At 40.5% G+C, this 16387-nt stretch overlaps 1 protein-coding gene across 1 annotated transcript; it reads left to right on the forward strand.

The window, feature by feature from the left end:
* Positions 1 to 1832: 1832 nt before the first annotated feature.
* p4hb (prolyl 4-hydroxylase, beta polypeptide) lies at positions 1833 to 15076 on the forward strand. The gene is made up of 11 exons (XM_018678492.2): positions 1833 to 2148; positions 3821 to 4027; positions 5404 to 5537; positions 6194 to 6331; positions 8502 to 8606; positions 8727 to 8852; positions 8985 to 9185; positions 9375 to 9495; positions 10257 to 10438; positions 11726 to 11839; positions 13446 to 15076. The coding sequence occupies exons 1-11, from the start codon at positions 2010 to 2012 to the stop codon at positions 13524 to 13526; spliced, it is 1548 nt and encodes a 515-aa protein (XP_018534008.1). The 5' UTR covers positions 1833 to 2009; the 3' UTR covers positions 13527 to 15076.
* The last annotated feature ends 1311 nt before the right edge of the window (positions 15077 to 16387 follow it).

Here is a 16387-nt window from a genome sequence, read left to right on the forward strand (position 1 = left end):
TCCTATTCAATTTCGGTCAAGTTTGTGATAACTTGTGGGGCCTTTAATGAAACATCAACAGTCCAAGGCTGAACAGAGACCTGATGTTGGCTGCATGCACAAAATTGCTATTTCCAAGAAGAGACTGTATAATCATACTCAAACAGATGCCAGCATCTACAAAAAGTCTCTTAGAATCTTAACACATATCAGTCTGATTTGATGATAAACATCTGTCAGATTTAATAACTGGATGCATTTTTAATCTAGCTGGGCATGAGTAGGAATGTCTAACTAAATTGTTGCAATAGTCTACCATAATCTGCAGCTAGTCTGCAGACCACAGTTGTACATTTATTCCTTAAAGTGGTGTTTGCTTTTATGGCAAAGGGAAAGGATTTACCACAGAAGGAATTTTCTGGAGTTTGATCCATAAAGAAACTGAATAACAGGCTTTTTGTGACCACTGAGAGAGTAGTATTTTCCAATGTAACACTTTGTTGATGGGAGTTTGGAGTTTGAACCAGCTGATCAATTAGGAGTCATAACTCACAAATGATTTCCAATACACTGTACACAAATCATTCAAACTCTGACAGTGAGGGTTGGAAAAATATGTGAACCCCTTACATAATTATATCAACAAAAGCTATCTGGTGTCAGGAGTTTGCAAATCAGGAGCCCAATCAATGAAACAAGGTTGGAGCTGTGGGTTAGAGCGACCATGAGCTATGACTTATAGAAAATACTCAAACATTTTGAGTTTTCCATTCCCAAAAAGCATCTGCTATTATGAGCCATGTCTCACAAAAATGAGAAGACTGACTTTGCATAAAGATGGAAAGGGTTACAAAAAGTAACATCAAATAGTTTAGATATTTATCAGTCCACAATTTTAAAAACTGTCTAGAAATAGAGGGAATTTAATACAGTATTTTCTTGTTTGACACCAGTTGAACCTGCTCTACAATGTTTCTGGATGTGAGCACTGACTGTACCTGTTGAACTGCTTCTAAAGGTACTGATACATTAAATGCTCAGCTCACACTGCTTAAATACTTAAACCCTGGGGTGTCACAGCCAGACTTACTTGCACATATCTTAATTCTTATGTTGAGATAAAGTGGACTAACAGAATAAAATACATTGACCAGATAACACAACCACCACATCCTCTTTTTACTGAACAAAATAACAGGTCATTAGAAAAATATGATGATGGCGAAATGTAATAAAGCCTGACACCTGGTTTTAAAATGTGTCTCTCACTCTCTCAAGTAAAGCTTTCTCTTAAAAGGTCAATTTACCCACATTAGAAAAAAAATAATATATTTCTTAAATTACATTTGTTAGCTTTTTAAATGACAGCCTCTGGGGTTCCTATACATGGGTGAATAGCACTAATTACTGTTGTGCCATCATGTGATGTATGTTAAGTGTTCACACCCTTTCCTCTCTGCAAACACAAAAATATCTTCTCCCTTGGTTGCATCAGTTACAGTTGCATTCACCTCATGGCCAAGAGCCAGAAAGAGTACTGTATACACCCAGGTTAAATCTTAGCTTACATGTTTTACTCATATATAAATAAACAAGATGAATACGACACGACGTAGCTAAAAATGAATGAAACTGATTTGTTCGTTTAAAAGATGGTGACAGTTTGATATCATGTTTTCCATACATTTTTTCCATGGTCCATGTGTGTTATCGCTCAGGGCTGATGTGTAAGCACTGCAAGAAAGAGCAGGGAGCGCCGCTCTTTCACTTCCAGGTGCAGTCCGCCGCGGTCCAGTCACAATTCAACACGAACTGCTTTCGGCCTCATAAATGCGCACGCGCAGTACAGCTGACCCCTCCGGTTTCTGCGTGCAATGCCACGTTAGTAGCGGTAGACACAAAATACCAGCTACTCTCCCAACCTTAAACAAGGAAGAAAAGCAAACCGAAGACCAATTTCGCCGCTGAACCGTAGCTGACCGTGTCTGCAGCTCACCCCTCTCTGTCAGGAAGAATACTCGGCAGTAACTATGTTGAAGTTTTTGCTCATCTGCACACTGGCTGTGGCCAGCAGGGCTGAGATCGCTGAGGAAGAAGATGTGCTAGTGCTGAAGAAAAGTAACTTCGACGAGGCTCTCAAAGCTCACCCCAATATCCTGGTTGAATTCTGTAAGTAATGCTAGCTACAAAATCTCGTCAGCTAACGGTAGGTGTCTTCAGCAGGCTCGCCGGCTGCCCGGCTAGCTAGCTAAATTAAGCCTCGATCAACGTTAGCATTAAACTTTGACACTTCTGACAAGTTGCCGCGGTTACTAGCTAACTTACTGGTGTCGTGCTCAATTTTGCATCCATGCGTGAATCTGTTTCACCTAGTTCCTCACCAGCTTATTCACCGCTGTTGAAACTCTGTAAAAAAATAAAAAATAAATAAATAAATACGAAATATTGGTGTACAGACAACGTTTCCTCTTTGTCAGACTATTCTCCATTAAATGTGACTAGCTAGCACCGAATGTCTTCAAAGTGTAAACTGATTCTGACGAAATACGAAACTTGGCGTAACACAGTAATCCTCAGTTTGGTTTATTACCAACCTTAATCATATTACAACTTCTGTTAAGCTACACTGTCGTATTAACTTAGCTACAGCGCCAGGGTGGTATAGATAGCTAATAGCAGTGCATCTTATTGCATTTTGAGAAATTGGGCAGTGCGCGCATCACCACTTTTGCCGTTCGTATAATGCAGTAGTAACACAATTATTGACGCCAGAAGTAGTTTTAAGTTTAAAGAGTAGGTTTATTAGTTAAGGTTTTAAGTTTCGATTGCCTGCTGTGGTTTCATAGTGTAAGTTTCACTTTCTGTGCATCCCGGGCGTCTCATGTACTGAACTTTTAATTTAGTAATTATCTGTTAATAACTCCCCAACAATATGATTAGTTTTTATAGCAAAGACTTAAATGAGCCACTTCTTCATAGACCGCAGGCCCATCCCGCTTCACTTTTGTCAGATTGTTGACCTACTCACATATTGTGTGACAATTCTGTGGACCAGTCAGAGGTGGCCGTGGGGGAGTCTCACCAATGAGCTCAGGATGGGAGGGATGAAGGCTTTGTTTGCCCCACGTATTTCTCAGTTGGGCGGGATCTCTGTGTGGATGTGGAGCTAGGTTGACGTGTACTTTACAAAAGTTCATCTGTGCGTTTATATTGACTGGACTGGAACAAGGAAGTTTTGTCATTTGTCAAGAATTGATGCAATGCAGGTTACATTATTTGACGTGTCATTTGAGACTGTCTGTTTGAAACTGGTGTCCAGACTTTAACATGTACAATTGGACACTGTGGCTTACAAATTAACGTGAGGCCAAAATTAAATCATCCCACAAGTCTGCTCCAGCCACTAGGATATGTACACATTTTCTTTGAAGGCATTCCTTTGAATATTATGCTATCCCTTTTTAAAAATGTTTCTAACTTGTAATTTCCCAAAACATTCAAATTCATCTTTGTCTGCACGGTTGTAACAGAACAAGTTTTTTTGTCCAAGTGTTATCCTTTTGGTCATTTATCTAAAAAAAAAACAAAAACAAAATAGGATTGGGATGATTAAAGGGGCACAAATGAAATGTCTAGCTTGGCTAGCTTTTGTTTATTCTTTATAATCTTTATACCATTCATAGAATGTTATAGGCTCACTGGCAGCTTTCCAGACACACCAGAAAAATTCAAGACACAAGTCTTATATTTTTCCAGTATATGTTTAGTTTTCTAATAACATTATCAACACCCTTGATTTAGTATGCTTCTCCACAACGATGCAAACCTCTGTGCCCTGCAGATGCCCCATGGTGTGGTCACTGCAAGGCCCTGGCTCCAGAGTATGCCAAGGCCGCTGGTATGCTGAAGGCTGAGGGGTCAGACATCCGCCTGGCTAAAGTGGACGCCACAGAGGAGACCGAACTGGCTCAAGAGTATGGTGTCCGGGGGTATCCCACCATCAAGTTCTTCAAGGGTGGAGAGAAGGAATCACCCAAAGAGTACTCTGGTGAGCAACATTTGTTTTGTCATTTCACTTGCTTGCATTAGATAGATTACTTAGCAGTAGGAAGCAGTGGTGGGAATTTAACACCTTTCAAATACTGCATCTAGGTATTTGTTTAGTCAGACATAGTCAGTATATTCAGTCAGTTGTAATGTTCTTAGTCCTTCATGTAACTTTCTGGATTTTAATTTAGTCATACGACCATTTAAACATATGTTCAGTGTCTTTTCTCTCTGTCTTGGAACTTAGTTTTTCTCTGCTAAAAGCACCTTGATGACTGGGGATTTTTTGACAAGTGATGTAATCTTGAGTAACCTCTGTCCTAGTAAAGTGAATGAATATTACTTCATAATATAATGTCACAAAATACTACATAGATGGCAGAAAGAATTAGATGAGACAACACTAGGCACGTTGGCTTTCTCCTCTAAGGTAATATGATCTGCACAGCTGCAGAAACACAGTCAGCCAATCAGCTTTCAGCAATATGACTGAGACAAAAAGTAGGCTGGGCCTCCTCTGCACGTTCCTCTCATGCTGACTCTGAGCTGGCCTACCAGCAGAGAAGAGATATGTGCAGTTCTTCACGTCGCCTCTTCTGGCCTGGGCCAGCCTGGTTAAGAAGGGAGGGGAGAGGTTTCTTTTTTTTCTTTTTGTGGAAATGACTACTTTAACTCAAGTCCTGCTTCTCGAAATACACTTCTCCCGTCTCCCACACACTGCACTAAGACTACGTGCTGTATCACTTCATCAACACATGGTTTTCAGTGAAATTGCTCCTGTGTTGCATCAGTCTGACAGCCAGGTCTATCTTTAATTCCAGTTTAATTGCAACAATCTTGCTCCAAAGAAAGGTAAACATGTTTTTGTAGCCTCACAAAGCTGGCGTAATGATTCCATTATACAACATGGTTGTTGGATTTAAAAGTAAAAAAACTAATTAGCAGTGTCCTGTATTGTCACCAAAAGCTGGAAGAGCCATTGGTCAGAGATTTCATTTTTACTGTTGAGATTTTTTTTGTCACTTTCAAAATGCACTTAAACTTTCACACCAGAAAATTTTTGAAGGATGTCTCTGTGCCTCCACGTATTCAGTTTGACCACTTTTTAGAAGCAATATAAATTTATTTCTGCATCTTCTGCATTATAGGATTGAGTTGATGTCTGCTGTATCACTGTCTAAATAAAGATGGCTGTGCTATGGCTCTGTTAAAATACTGATAAAGTCCTATTGTCCACAAGTGAGAGAGTGAGTCCTACTTTTATTTGATGATTAAAAGGGAAAAAAAAATCAAGTCACAGGTTAAAGCTTTTTTTTTTTTTTTGACAAGTCTCGTGATGTTTTTGCTTACAGAAGTAATTGATTTATTGTGTTGCAGCTGGCAGGCAGGCAGATGACATCGTCAGCTGGCTGAAAAAGCGCACAGGCCCAGCCGTCGCCACCCTGGCTGGGGTCACAGAGGCTGAGTCTCTTATCGCTGACAATGAGGTGGCAGTCATTGGATTCTTTAAGGTACAGCTCTGATATATCAAGGTTTGAACACAATTTAAAACTTTGTTTATATTATACACACTTTTTGGCCTAATTCTGAAATTGTTAATATAATACAGTTACTGTCTCATATGCATACAGTGTCATATCGCAAATAAAACTATATTCCTCAACTTTTATTTATTGTTAGACATTGCAACATCAAGCTTTGATGCTTTATTATCTCAAAGGTCAATTAATAGATTTTGAATAATCAATATCTTTATTCATCGCCTGGAACTTCTCTGTGTGGAGTTTGCGTGTTCTCCCTGTGTGGGTTCTCTCTGGGTACTTCAGCTTCCTCCCACAGTCCAAACACATGCAGGTTAACTGGTGACTCTAAATTGCCCGTAGGTGTGAATGTGAGTGTGAATGGTTGTTTGTCTATATGTCAGCCCTGCGATAGACTGGCAGTCTGCTCAGTGTTCACCCAGCCTGTCGGCTGGGATAGGCTCCAGCCCCGCTGTGACCCCTAAGGATTAGTGGCATACATCATGAAAAAATGAATGAATATCTTTATTTAGATATGATCATCATGCTGCTTTGTTTCTTTTCAGGTGTTTTTAAAGTCAGTTTTAGTCAGAGGGGATTATTTGCATTGTGCCTCATCTTTTTCATGTGTTTTCATGTGTCTGTAGGATGCTGAGTCTGCTGGTGCCAAGGCCTACGAAAAAGCAGCTGAAGCCATAGACGACATTCCCTTCGCCATGACCTCCGATGATGCTGTTTACTCCAAGTTTGAAGTTTCCAAAGACTCTGTTGTCCTCTTCAAGAAGGTGATGTCAAGTTCTTAAGTTTATTTCTTGTCATAGAGGCAGATAAAGTGCATCTACATACATTTAGTGTCTATATTCAGACTTTCGGTTCAAACTGTGGTTGCAAGACATAGAGTACATGTCATTATTTTGAGCAGTTACTCACTGTTCCATGTGTAATCACTATATATTGTAAATAGTTTATCTGTGGCCTTTGCACACCTTGTGAAACACACACTCACATGTAAGCACTTACAGTCAAGTTGCTGAAGACATCAGTGTTTCTGATCTACATCTTGGTAATGTGATGCTGGCGACCTCCCAGCATCCCCGCACTGTTGCTAATTTTGGCCTGTCTGAGGTTCTTTAACGTTTAAGACGTGCGCCTGTCATTGGGCCTGTTGTCGACCTACCCAGTGAATAAGGTCAATGTGTTGAGCTAATGTTCATGGGCTGTATTTAGTGATGGGCCATATTTCAAGTTGCCCCATTGGCTGTGAGCAGAGGATGAAAGGATGGCAGCTGAATGCTTTTCGGAAAGTCCAAATGGACAAGTTTTCCCTTCTTCCTATCTCTTGTGGATCGTTGAAACTTATGCGAGCTCTAGGATTTAATTGTTATAGTAGGCAGGTGATGCCATTCCTTGCAGAATAGGTCTGAGATAATTGCTTTCTTATCAGCAAAACTGTATCTCAGTTAGTGTGTCGATTTGTCAAATTGGGTCAAGGTCCAGTGTCCATCAATAAAAATTAAGCAACCTGGTAATGTGAGGTTGTTTAATAAACTTAACTCTTTAAATCCAGAAAGATGCACAACATCAGCAATAGCAGATAGTGGATAAGATACTGACAGTGAGGTACATTTGCTAAAATCTGACCACATTTCATTGTTTATCTTGTAAGATATGTGAAATGCTTACAGAAACATAAATTTCAAACAACTACACTACAATATACTCTCAGGTTCCACTTTATCAGGAACAGCTAAGTAAAACTAATGCAGTCTAATATAACATTCCTATAACAAATCCCCCATCATAAAAAAACTAAAACATAATTATTCACTAGTGATTCAGGCTTCAGCAGCATGTGTGGGTTTATGTGAGACACTGGAAGTGGTGGTGCTAAGATGCTATATAATTATTGTCCATTGATCATATTTTCAACCAAATTTTGCCGATTGCTCCAAGCATTTTACTTTTATATATAGTGTGTACTGTTTTATTCTATTATGTTTTATTGATTTCAAAGCTGCAATGATCAGTTGATTAATCAAAGGACAAAAACTATTTTGATAAACAGTTAATATTCTTGTATATTACAAGAGAAAAAAGGGCAACATGCATTGGTTCAAGCTTCTCAAATTTGAAGATTATTTTTAATTCATATTTGACATTAAACTGAATATATTTGGGTTTTGGACTGCTAATTGAATAAAACAAGGAATGTGAATACATCTCCTTGACATTTTAAGGCTAAACAATTAATCGAATAATCAAGAAAATAATTCATATTGATTCATTGATTGTGACATCATGTCTTATATCACTTTTTGCTCTGGTACTTCATGATGGACGTCATTATTGTAACATTTTACAGTTGACAGTACATCAGTAATGAAATAATTTCTAGCAGCCCCAGTTGCTTCAGCAAGAAACAACAAACTTTAAATATCTCTGTGTGTTTCTGCACTTGGTCCTTTCACTTATGGATGATGTTTCATTTTGACACATGGGCCAAGACTGCAATTGTCTGGCCTCTGATCCATGTTGGTAACTTTACCCTGATACAAACACAGCTGACACGTGGGCTAGCTGCCTGCAGTTAAGCAAACCCTCCTAAATCAGGGGCTCAGTCTTAATAAACAGCTGGGGTCTTTCACATGTTTATTGCAACGGGGGTTGAGAGCTTAAGTTTCATCGCCTCAGTGAGTGCCCGCAAGGCTGGCATAGTGCCGCTGGCCACATGTCCTTTCTCCTATTGTGTGCCAGTAAAGGCTGCTTGGCACAGCTCTACCACTGCTATTCTTAACACCCAATAAAAGTCTGTATGGACCTCTTGCTCTTTGGTGGGCTGGTGTTTACTGAGGAATTTTAAAGTGGTTTGTCTGGTAAATCTATGTTTGCTGTTCACAGGCAGACTAGATGGATGGATAATATTTCTATCTAAATCTTTCCGTGTTTCCTTTTCAGTTTGATGAGGGGCGCAATACCTTTGATGGAGAGCTGACCAAGGAAAAACTCCTGGCTTTTGTCAAGGCCAACCAGCTGCCTCTGGTCATTGAGTTCACTGAACAGGTAAATGACTGGAGCCATGCATATGTCCCAGTTAACCTCTCCACAGTACTGTCCACAACAATAAGTACTGCAACTCCAAATGTGATCACCCACAAACTTTTGTGTGTCTGTTTTTTGCAGACTGCCCCTAAAATCTTTGGTGGAGACATCAAGTCCCACATCCTCATGTTTCTGCCCAAAGCTGCCTCAGACTTCCAGGACAAAATGGACCAGTTTAAGAAAGCTGCAGAGGGATTCAAGGGGCGGGTAGGTGAACTGTGATTGCTATGCATTCTGTAAACATTACACAAACCTGTAAAGTTTTGCTCAGCCAGTATATATTGATGAACCTGCTAAGATAAAATCAGATATTGACCTCTCCCACCCCCCTTTGTCCAGATCCTGTTCATTTTCATTGACAGCGATGTGGATGACAACCAGCGCATCTTGGAGTTCTTTGGCCTGAAGAAAGAGGAGTGCCCTGCCATCCGCCTCATCACCCTGGAGGACGAGATGACCAAGTACAAGCCAGACAGCGACTCCATCACTGCAGAGAGCATCACTGAGTTCTGCACACTGTTCACTGAGGGCAAACTCAAGGTACGAGATGGGAGAAAGACGTGTTTTTTATGCAATTGTAAACTATAAATAGACTATATCTACTATATACTATACACATACATACATAACATACTGAGGATAATTGCATAGTTTTGGATAGCCACAAGTAGTTATTTTTAATTAATTAATCCTCTTAATGCCATGGTCTGTCTGTGTGTTCTTTCACAGCCCCATCTCATGAGCCAAGACATCCCTGAAGACTGGGACAAAAACCCAGTCAGAGTTTTGGTGGGCAAGAACTTCGAGGAAGTCGCCTTTGATCCCACTAAGAATGTCTTTGTGGAATTCTGTAAGAGCCTCTGTCTTCATCCCATTTACAGTTTTTTCCTATGTTCTTGGGGCCAGTAGAAGTTTCCATTTGAAAAGCATGAAAACACAATCGTCAGCTGTTTTTGGGTTGAGTGGTAAAGGGGTTCACCTGTTAAGGAGGCATTTTCAGACAGTCTAAGCTCAGTTGCTCATAGCCTCTTTGCTACAGTGTCTGAAACTTGAATCTTGCCCTTCCTTACTTTGCCCGTGCTAAGCTCTTTTCAAATACTGAAGAGCTGATGCTAAGGCTTTACTCACAACTTCTCAGGCCCACCATCTGCAAATTAGTTTGTTACCAGACACTGGTGTTGAAAAGATCTGGCTAAATATAGCAGCTGGATTATTTTTATTTTGATGCATATCCAAATTTGCACTATTTTTGGAGGAATTTTCCATCGCTAGCTGTTAAAAACAGCTTATGGCCAGTCATGCTCAGTGGGGAAGGCCCATTCCCCCCTGACAGGTGATGGGTGGATTCCCAGGCAGTTAAAGGGAAAACTGCAGCTGCACGTGACTGTGTCACAGTTTAGTGTGCTTGCCTGCTTCCATTTATATAGTGTATAGGGATTTCCATTAATTTCTACTAAAATGCAAGTGGCACAATAAATAGTATGCAGTGCAGAATGTTTGAAATGTATTCATTGATCAGTATCTAAATGAGCTAAAGCCATTGCAAGTGTGCTGTATAGTTTGTTAGTAATAATTCAACACTAAACTGCTGTGGTTTGTTGTTCTATTTAGATGCTCCTTGGTGTGGACACTGCAAACAGCTGGCTCCCATCTGGGAGAAGCTGGGAGAGAAGTATAAGGACAGTGCTGACACCATTGTGGCAAAGATGGATTCCACAGCCAATGAGATTGAGGCAGTGAAAGTCCACAGCTTTCCTACTCTGAAGTTCTTCCCTGCGGGAGAAGAACGCAAGGTGAGAGCCCCATCACTGAGTATTGGTTTGCAGTTTTTCCCCTTCACTCCAGAACACACCCCAACTTCTAACCTCTAACCACTGATCATCCAGGAAGACTGTAAGAGGCTTCCAAGTTAGCAACGACAGGAACAAATAACAAATAGCTTTGGTGACTTAAATGATTTCAGATGATATGCAGCTACTGCTCTGAAAAAGAATCTGATGGAAGCCAAGAAAGTAACAATAACAGCTGATGTAGGGACAGCTCTCACACTGGATTTTTTTGTCATTGTCAGCGTTACATCGATGGTGACTGGAAGATTTCTGTGCTTTAGATTCTCAGCACATATGAGACACACTGCTGAGAACTAGTCTGATGTAATTATGATGTCACAACTAATCGACTTAAATTGGCTAAATTAATTGACTTCAAAAAGTAATTAAAATGCCCATCCCCCTCTGCTCTCTGTAAACGCCTTCCTTTGTGTTGACTGATCCATTATCCACCCATCAGTCTCTCCTTTGCATTTCTTACTCATTACCATCCTTTTGCTGTTGTGAGTTGTAGTGATCTGGGTGGTTATTTGAATCCAAAATCACCACCAAAGGGGCTTCCAAAGTATCAGTCATGCTTCTTGGTTTAGAGGCATTAACAATGTGCAGAAACCTGAGCCTGCTGGCCCTGTAGGTTTCTGCAGCATTATGTTTGTGTTTGATTTTTAAAGATTCCTGCTTGATGGCTTCACTCACTCTGAGTGTCAGCGCTCAGCCTGCACCTGCCTCTCACCATAGCTCTCCTTTAGTGAACTGGCACTCTCATGCCAACTTCCAGTTTAGCAACTTCAAATATGTGGTGTATACTGTGGCCACCCTATAGTAAGTCTCAGGATTAGACCATGACCCTACTTAGACGAAGCATGCAGAAGACCCATGAGACGCTTAAGAAAGGACAGAGCTACAGTGGCAGCCATGGGGTGCAGTGTGGCAGGTTGTCATGGCCAGATTATGGTGCTAAAAATTGAATAGAGTATTTTGCAGTTGTCCTCTGATTGTCCTCTTCAAGTGCCACCTTATTTTAGCTATCATCCCACTTGCTTGTTGCTGTGTCACTGCTCATAGATCACCTGTAGACAACTTACTGGCACCATTTGAAGACAGAGTGCCAAGGTTTATTGGCTCCATTTAAATGACACACTCAAGTGTCAAGGGCTCAGTGATATTTCTGTTTAACACATTTGATCATGCTTGTATTATATAGACTTGTTTGATGTTGTAGATTTATCTGTAATAATGTCTGATCAACAGGTGATTGACTACAATGGGGAGAGAACACTGGAAGGCTTCACCAAGTTCCTTGAGAGTGGTGGTAAGGAGGGCGGCGCCCCTGCAGGAGATGATGATGATGATCTGGATGCAGAGGTGAGATGATTTTAACTAAGACACATCTCATCACTTTATAGGAAGCACTTCAATTACAATATAGCTGTAGCCTAATGAGAACTTATTTTCTACTTAGCTGCACAGAACAAAAGCAGTGTAGTCATTTCATTATTACCTAGCTCAGAGAAAAAACACAAAACCTTAAGAGTGTTGTCGACTAATTTGCTGAGTCTGTCTGAGCTTTTTGAATGCAACTAGACTAGATAGACTTGATCAGCTGCTGAGATCATCTTGATTTACCGGCTCCTTGTGCATTTTCTTTCGGAGCAACTTAAACAAAGTAATATGTAAAAATGCCATAAAATTGTATATATGTACTCAGATTTTCTTTGTACTAATTTTAACACTAGTATGGACTTATTCATATTGAGGAGGCAGTCATAAATGAGGGAACCTGGAAATGGTAGTGAGGAAAACATGAACATCTGTGGCACTTTTGCAATTTAGAGGCTGATTGTTCTCATCCTCATCCTCTGATTACATTGTTTCATGAACACTTAGTTTTCAGGCAGTGTTTTTCTTGTTTTCACACTTGAGTTTTATGAAGCATGATATTTTGAACTAGGAAATGCACCTTGTTTTCGCTGTCTTTTCATTTTGAGATGACTTATTTGGGTTAAACTGGAAATCACAAGCTTAGAGGAACATGCATGTGTCTCCTTGAAACTCTGGTGTTTTCTGGAGTCATGTGTGTATTTGGCATCATGTCTGAAGCTACCCAAAATAGGTTTACGGGACCAGGTCCACTGAGGATTTTAGGTTGTAACCTTAGAACTGACCCACTTGGCCTTTTTTAGATAGCCATTGAAATGTCCATGTTATTTTTGAAAACGTCAAAAATAGCTCCTTTGTTGAACTAACAAGACATAAATGTCAAGTCTCATTTTTACCAGTTTAAATGATATTAACCAATCAGTCAGGGAAACCTGCCTCCATGTCTTTGTCAGAGATGCAGAAGATGCATTCTGGGTTTTGACAAGCTCTCCCATACCTCCCTGTGTCTATGACACTGCTGCATCCAGTGCACACGAGTGGGGATCCTCTTTACTAGCACCTTCCCACTCCACTACTGCCACCACACCCCCTTCTCAGAAGTCTAATTGCAGCACAGCAGACTGCTGTCCACTAATGCCTTCTGCAGCTGTCATAGCTGTTTACTGGGCTTTGCCTGGGCCTCCAGATAAAAACTGCACATGCAATGCTCCAGTCAACATTAGTGGCTTTCTGTACTAGACAGTTTCTCACCTCACCTGTCCACAGATTAGACATGAAGGAATGGCTGTGCAAAACAAGGATGTCCTCTATATGCCAAAATATGGTTGTGTGTGCTGATTTACACATTCTGCTGATTCATGACATACTTTTAACTTACACAACAGTCCTGCCCTCAAGTTACACCATAAAAACACTGGAAAATGCACTGATACTGTAACTCGGCCAGTATTCATGGCTTCTGTTTACCAGCATCTGCATGTCATGTGCAGCTTGCAGGTCTAGTTTACAGTAAATGGATTATAAACGACCTGCTTGGCAGATTTTGAGAGATTCTATATTAATCAAAGATCCTCTCCTTGCTGCTCTTCAGGATTTGGATGTAGATGAAGGACAGGATGAGGACTCTGACGGCGAGGACGGAACTGATGACGACGGACATGACGAGTTGTAAGAGCTGGCAGAGGAGAGAAACGGAGAGAGAGAGAGGAGACAAGTCCCGCCCCAACCCTTCCAACCAGTCACCATCACTACCTTCACTTTCTTGTGGACCTTCCCTGTCCTGTGAACATTAATACTTCCCCTTTAACTGCCTCTCAGTCAGTCAGTCAGTCAGTCAGCCGGCCTGTTAGCCAGCTCGCCAGTCAGTCAGTCCATCAGTGGCGTGGCACAGGGCCTTTTTTTGCCAGCCACATCTCCAACCTTGCAACTTCTGGCCAGACTGGTCTTGTCCCACCTGGGGGGACTCTGTGGAACAGTGCACCACCTCTATGGGAGACCTCAATGCCTTCTCTACAAAGCTCCACATCAGCTGTTTGCCTTGTATATTTTAAACCAAATGTAAAATTGGCATTGGGATCCAGTTTTCAAAATGTTTGTTTTTTTCCTGATGAATTTGCTCCTCTGCTCTTTAAAAACACCTCACCATTGTTCAGTGTGGGTATGAGCTTAATGAGTGTTGTAACCTGTATTTGTTGGTAAGGGGGGTGCCATTGTTCTTTTCCCTCTGATGGAAATCCAGAGGACCAGAGTTTTGTGTGGTGGTTTTGTAAGGACTGAACTCTCAGGGGACAAGGGGCCATCCTATAGATGTGTTTTTTATTTTGCAATGTCTTCACTAAAATACACCCCACAGAGCTTGTCCAGTGTGGCACAAAGGGCCTAACCCTAACCCCTATCTGTAGCTGAGACCAATAATTTTCTTTCTTTTGGTGGGGGAGTTTACTTTGTTTTCATTTTCTTCATTCCCAAACTATTTCCCGGTTCATTCTCCTCATTTCAGCAAGGCTACTGACGATTTTCTAAAAGGAACAAAGGTTAACTTTTTGGGGAAATCCTATTTTATTTAATTGCTTTCACTATGAGGTTTTTTGTTTTTTAATTTAGGACTTGTCATTTTTAATGATGTACCATTGTGCCCAGCTGTAGCCAGTTGGCCCTGTTGGGGCAGAGTTGGCCCTTGGACACACTCAGACCTGGGATAGTTTTTGGAGCCAGTTCTGATAGGTCGCACTGCATTCATGCCTAATCAGAGATTTCATTGTGGTTACTAAAGCAGACAGAGATTGGTACAGTTTACTGGTCAGGTTGGTCTGAGATAAGTGTCTATTATATCTGAGGCGGGGAGGGAACAGTTGCACAGCCCCATCCCTCACCCATACTGTACTTCCTGCATCCCTTTTGGCTCTACCCAACACCCTTGTTGCCCCAGCATTGTGTTAGTGTGTGTGTGTGTGTGTGTGTGAGTGCATGTTGTGCTGTATGAATGGTGTAAATTGCTGTGAGGAGTTGAATGACTAGTTCATATTTTCTGGTCGTCCATTAACAGGAGAATGAATGAATGTGTGTGTTATAGTCAGTGTGTTTGGCAGGGAGTGGAGGTTTGAGTAGAGCAAGGTTGTAAAGCTGTACAGCGGTGGGGGAAAAATAATAAAGCATTCCATCATATCCAAATTGATGTGGACAACGTGAAATGGTGGCCAATAAACAAAATATGAAAAACAAGTTTGTCTTCAGTTTTGTTTTTGTTTTGTTTTTGTTGTTGTTGTTGTTGTCAGTGCTAAAACAAAAGGGTGAAATGTGCAATACAACAGAGCCTGAAGTGACATTTTCAAAACTGCTCATTGGATAAACAGTCCAAAACCCAGAGATGGACAGTTTACTCATTAAGGCTGAGAATAGCTGTAAACGTTTTCCTATTGTTGTTCCTCATTAACAAGCAGTTGACTTTCTTAGCTGTCAAGACATTTACTTAAAGACCAAAACGTTTTCACTACATTCTGACCAAATGCTTGTAATACTAATGACAGACACTAAAAATGCTGAATATGATGAACTTTACACCTGCTAAACATTGTGTTAGTGTGTTGATGTTAGCAATTAGCTCAAAGCACCTGTGCCCTAAGCACAGCTTCACACAGCTAAAATGACAGAAGACTAGCCTTTTATGTTCTACATTAATGTCCCAAACTTAATCCATATCCCTGACTGGACAGCAAAAGGACAAAGTATCTACAAAAAGAATCTACAGTCATCTCTGTGGGTGTGCCTCTGCACAGTAGTGCATTTGGCTCAGGATAAATGTTGACATCATCATGCTAAACTGCTTATAGTGACATCGCTAACAGGTGTAGCAGGTACAGATGTGGACAAATTTGTTGGTACCCTTACAGCTTTTTGAAACAATGCTTCATTCCTCCTCTTGAAAAGTGATTAAATTAAAAGCTATAGTCTCAAATATTCCTGAGAAACCTGATAAAATTGTGAAAAGAAATAATTTAGTGTTTATTTAACCAAGATATGCTTAAACTACCCCTAAAAAAGATTATAAATCATTGCATACTAATCATGTTTCAAACTAATTGTTTAACCTTAATTAGTGTCTCAGGTGTCTTCAGTCTTTTTATCAGCCTATTTAAGAGAGAAAACGTGCCACTGTGTAGTTTGGTATCATTGTGTGCACCACACTGACCATGGACCAGAGGGAGCAAAGGGGAGAGTTGTCTGAGGAGCTCAGAAAGAAAACTGTAGATAACCACCTTAAAGGTAAAGGCTATAATAACCACCTTAAAGGTGAAAGGCTATAAGACCATCTCCATGCAGCTTGATGTTTCTGTGACTACAGCTTTCAAATATTATCAAAAAGTATAAGCTTGTTGGCTAAAGGTTGTGCTAAAGGTCATTTTCATTTGATTTTGATCTAAAATATTCAGTTGAATCAAAAATCAAAAGCAATGTCTGATTTGTGTTAAACATGGAATAAACAGTGATTGATGCCATTAATTTTTGTCAGTATATTGTCAACCACTGACACCT

The sequence above is a fragment of the Lates calcarifer genome, linkage group LG5 (assembly GCF_001640805.2).
Source record: "Lates calcarifer isolate ASB-BC8 linkage group LG5, TLL_Latcal_v3, whole genome shotgun sequence".
In the NCBI taxonomy this organism is placed as follows: Eukaryota; Metazoa; Chordata; class Actinopteri; family Centropomidae; genus Lates; species Lates calcarifer.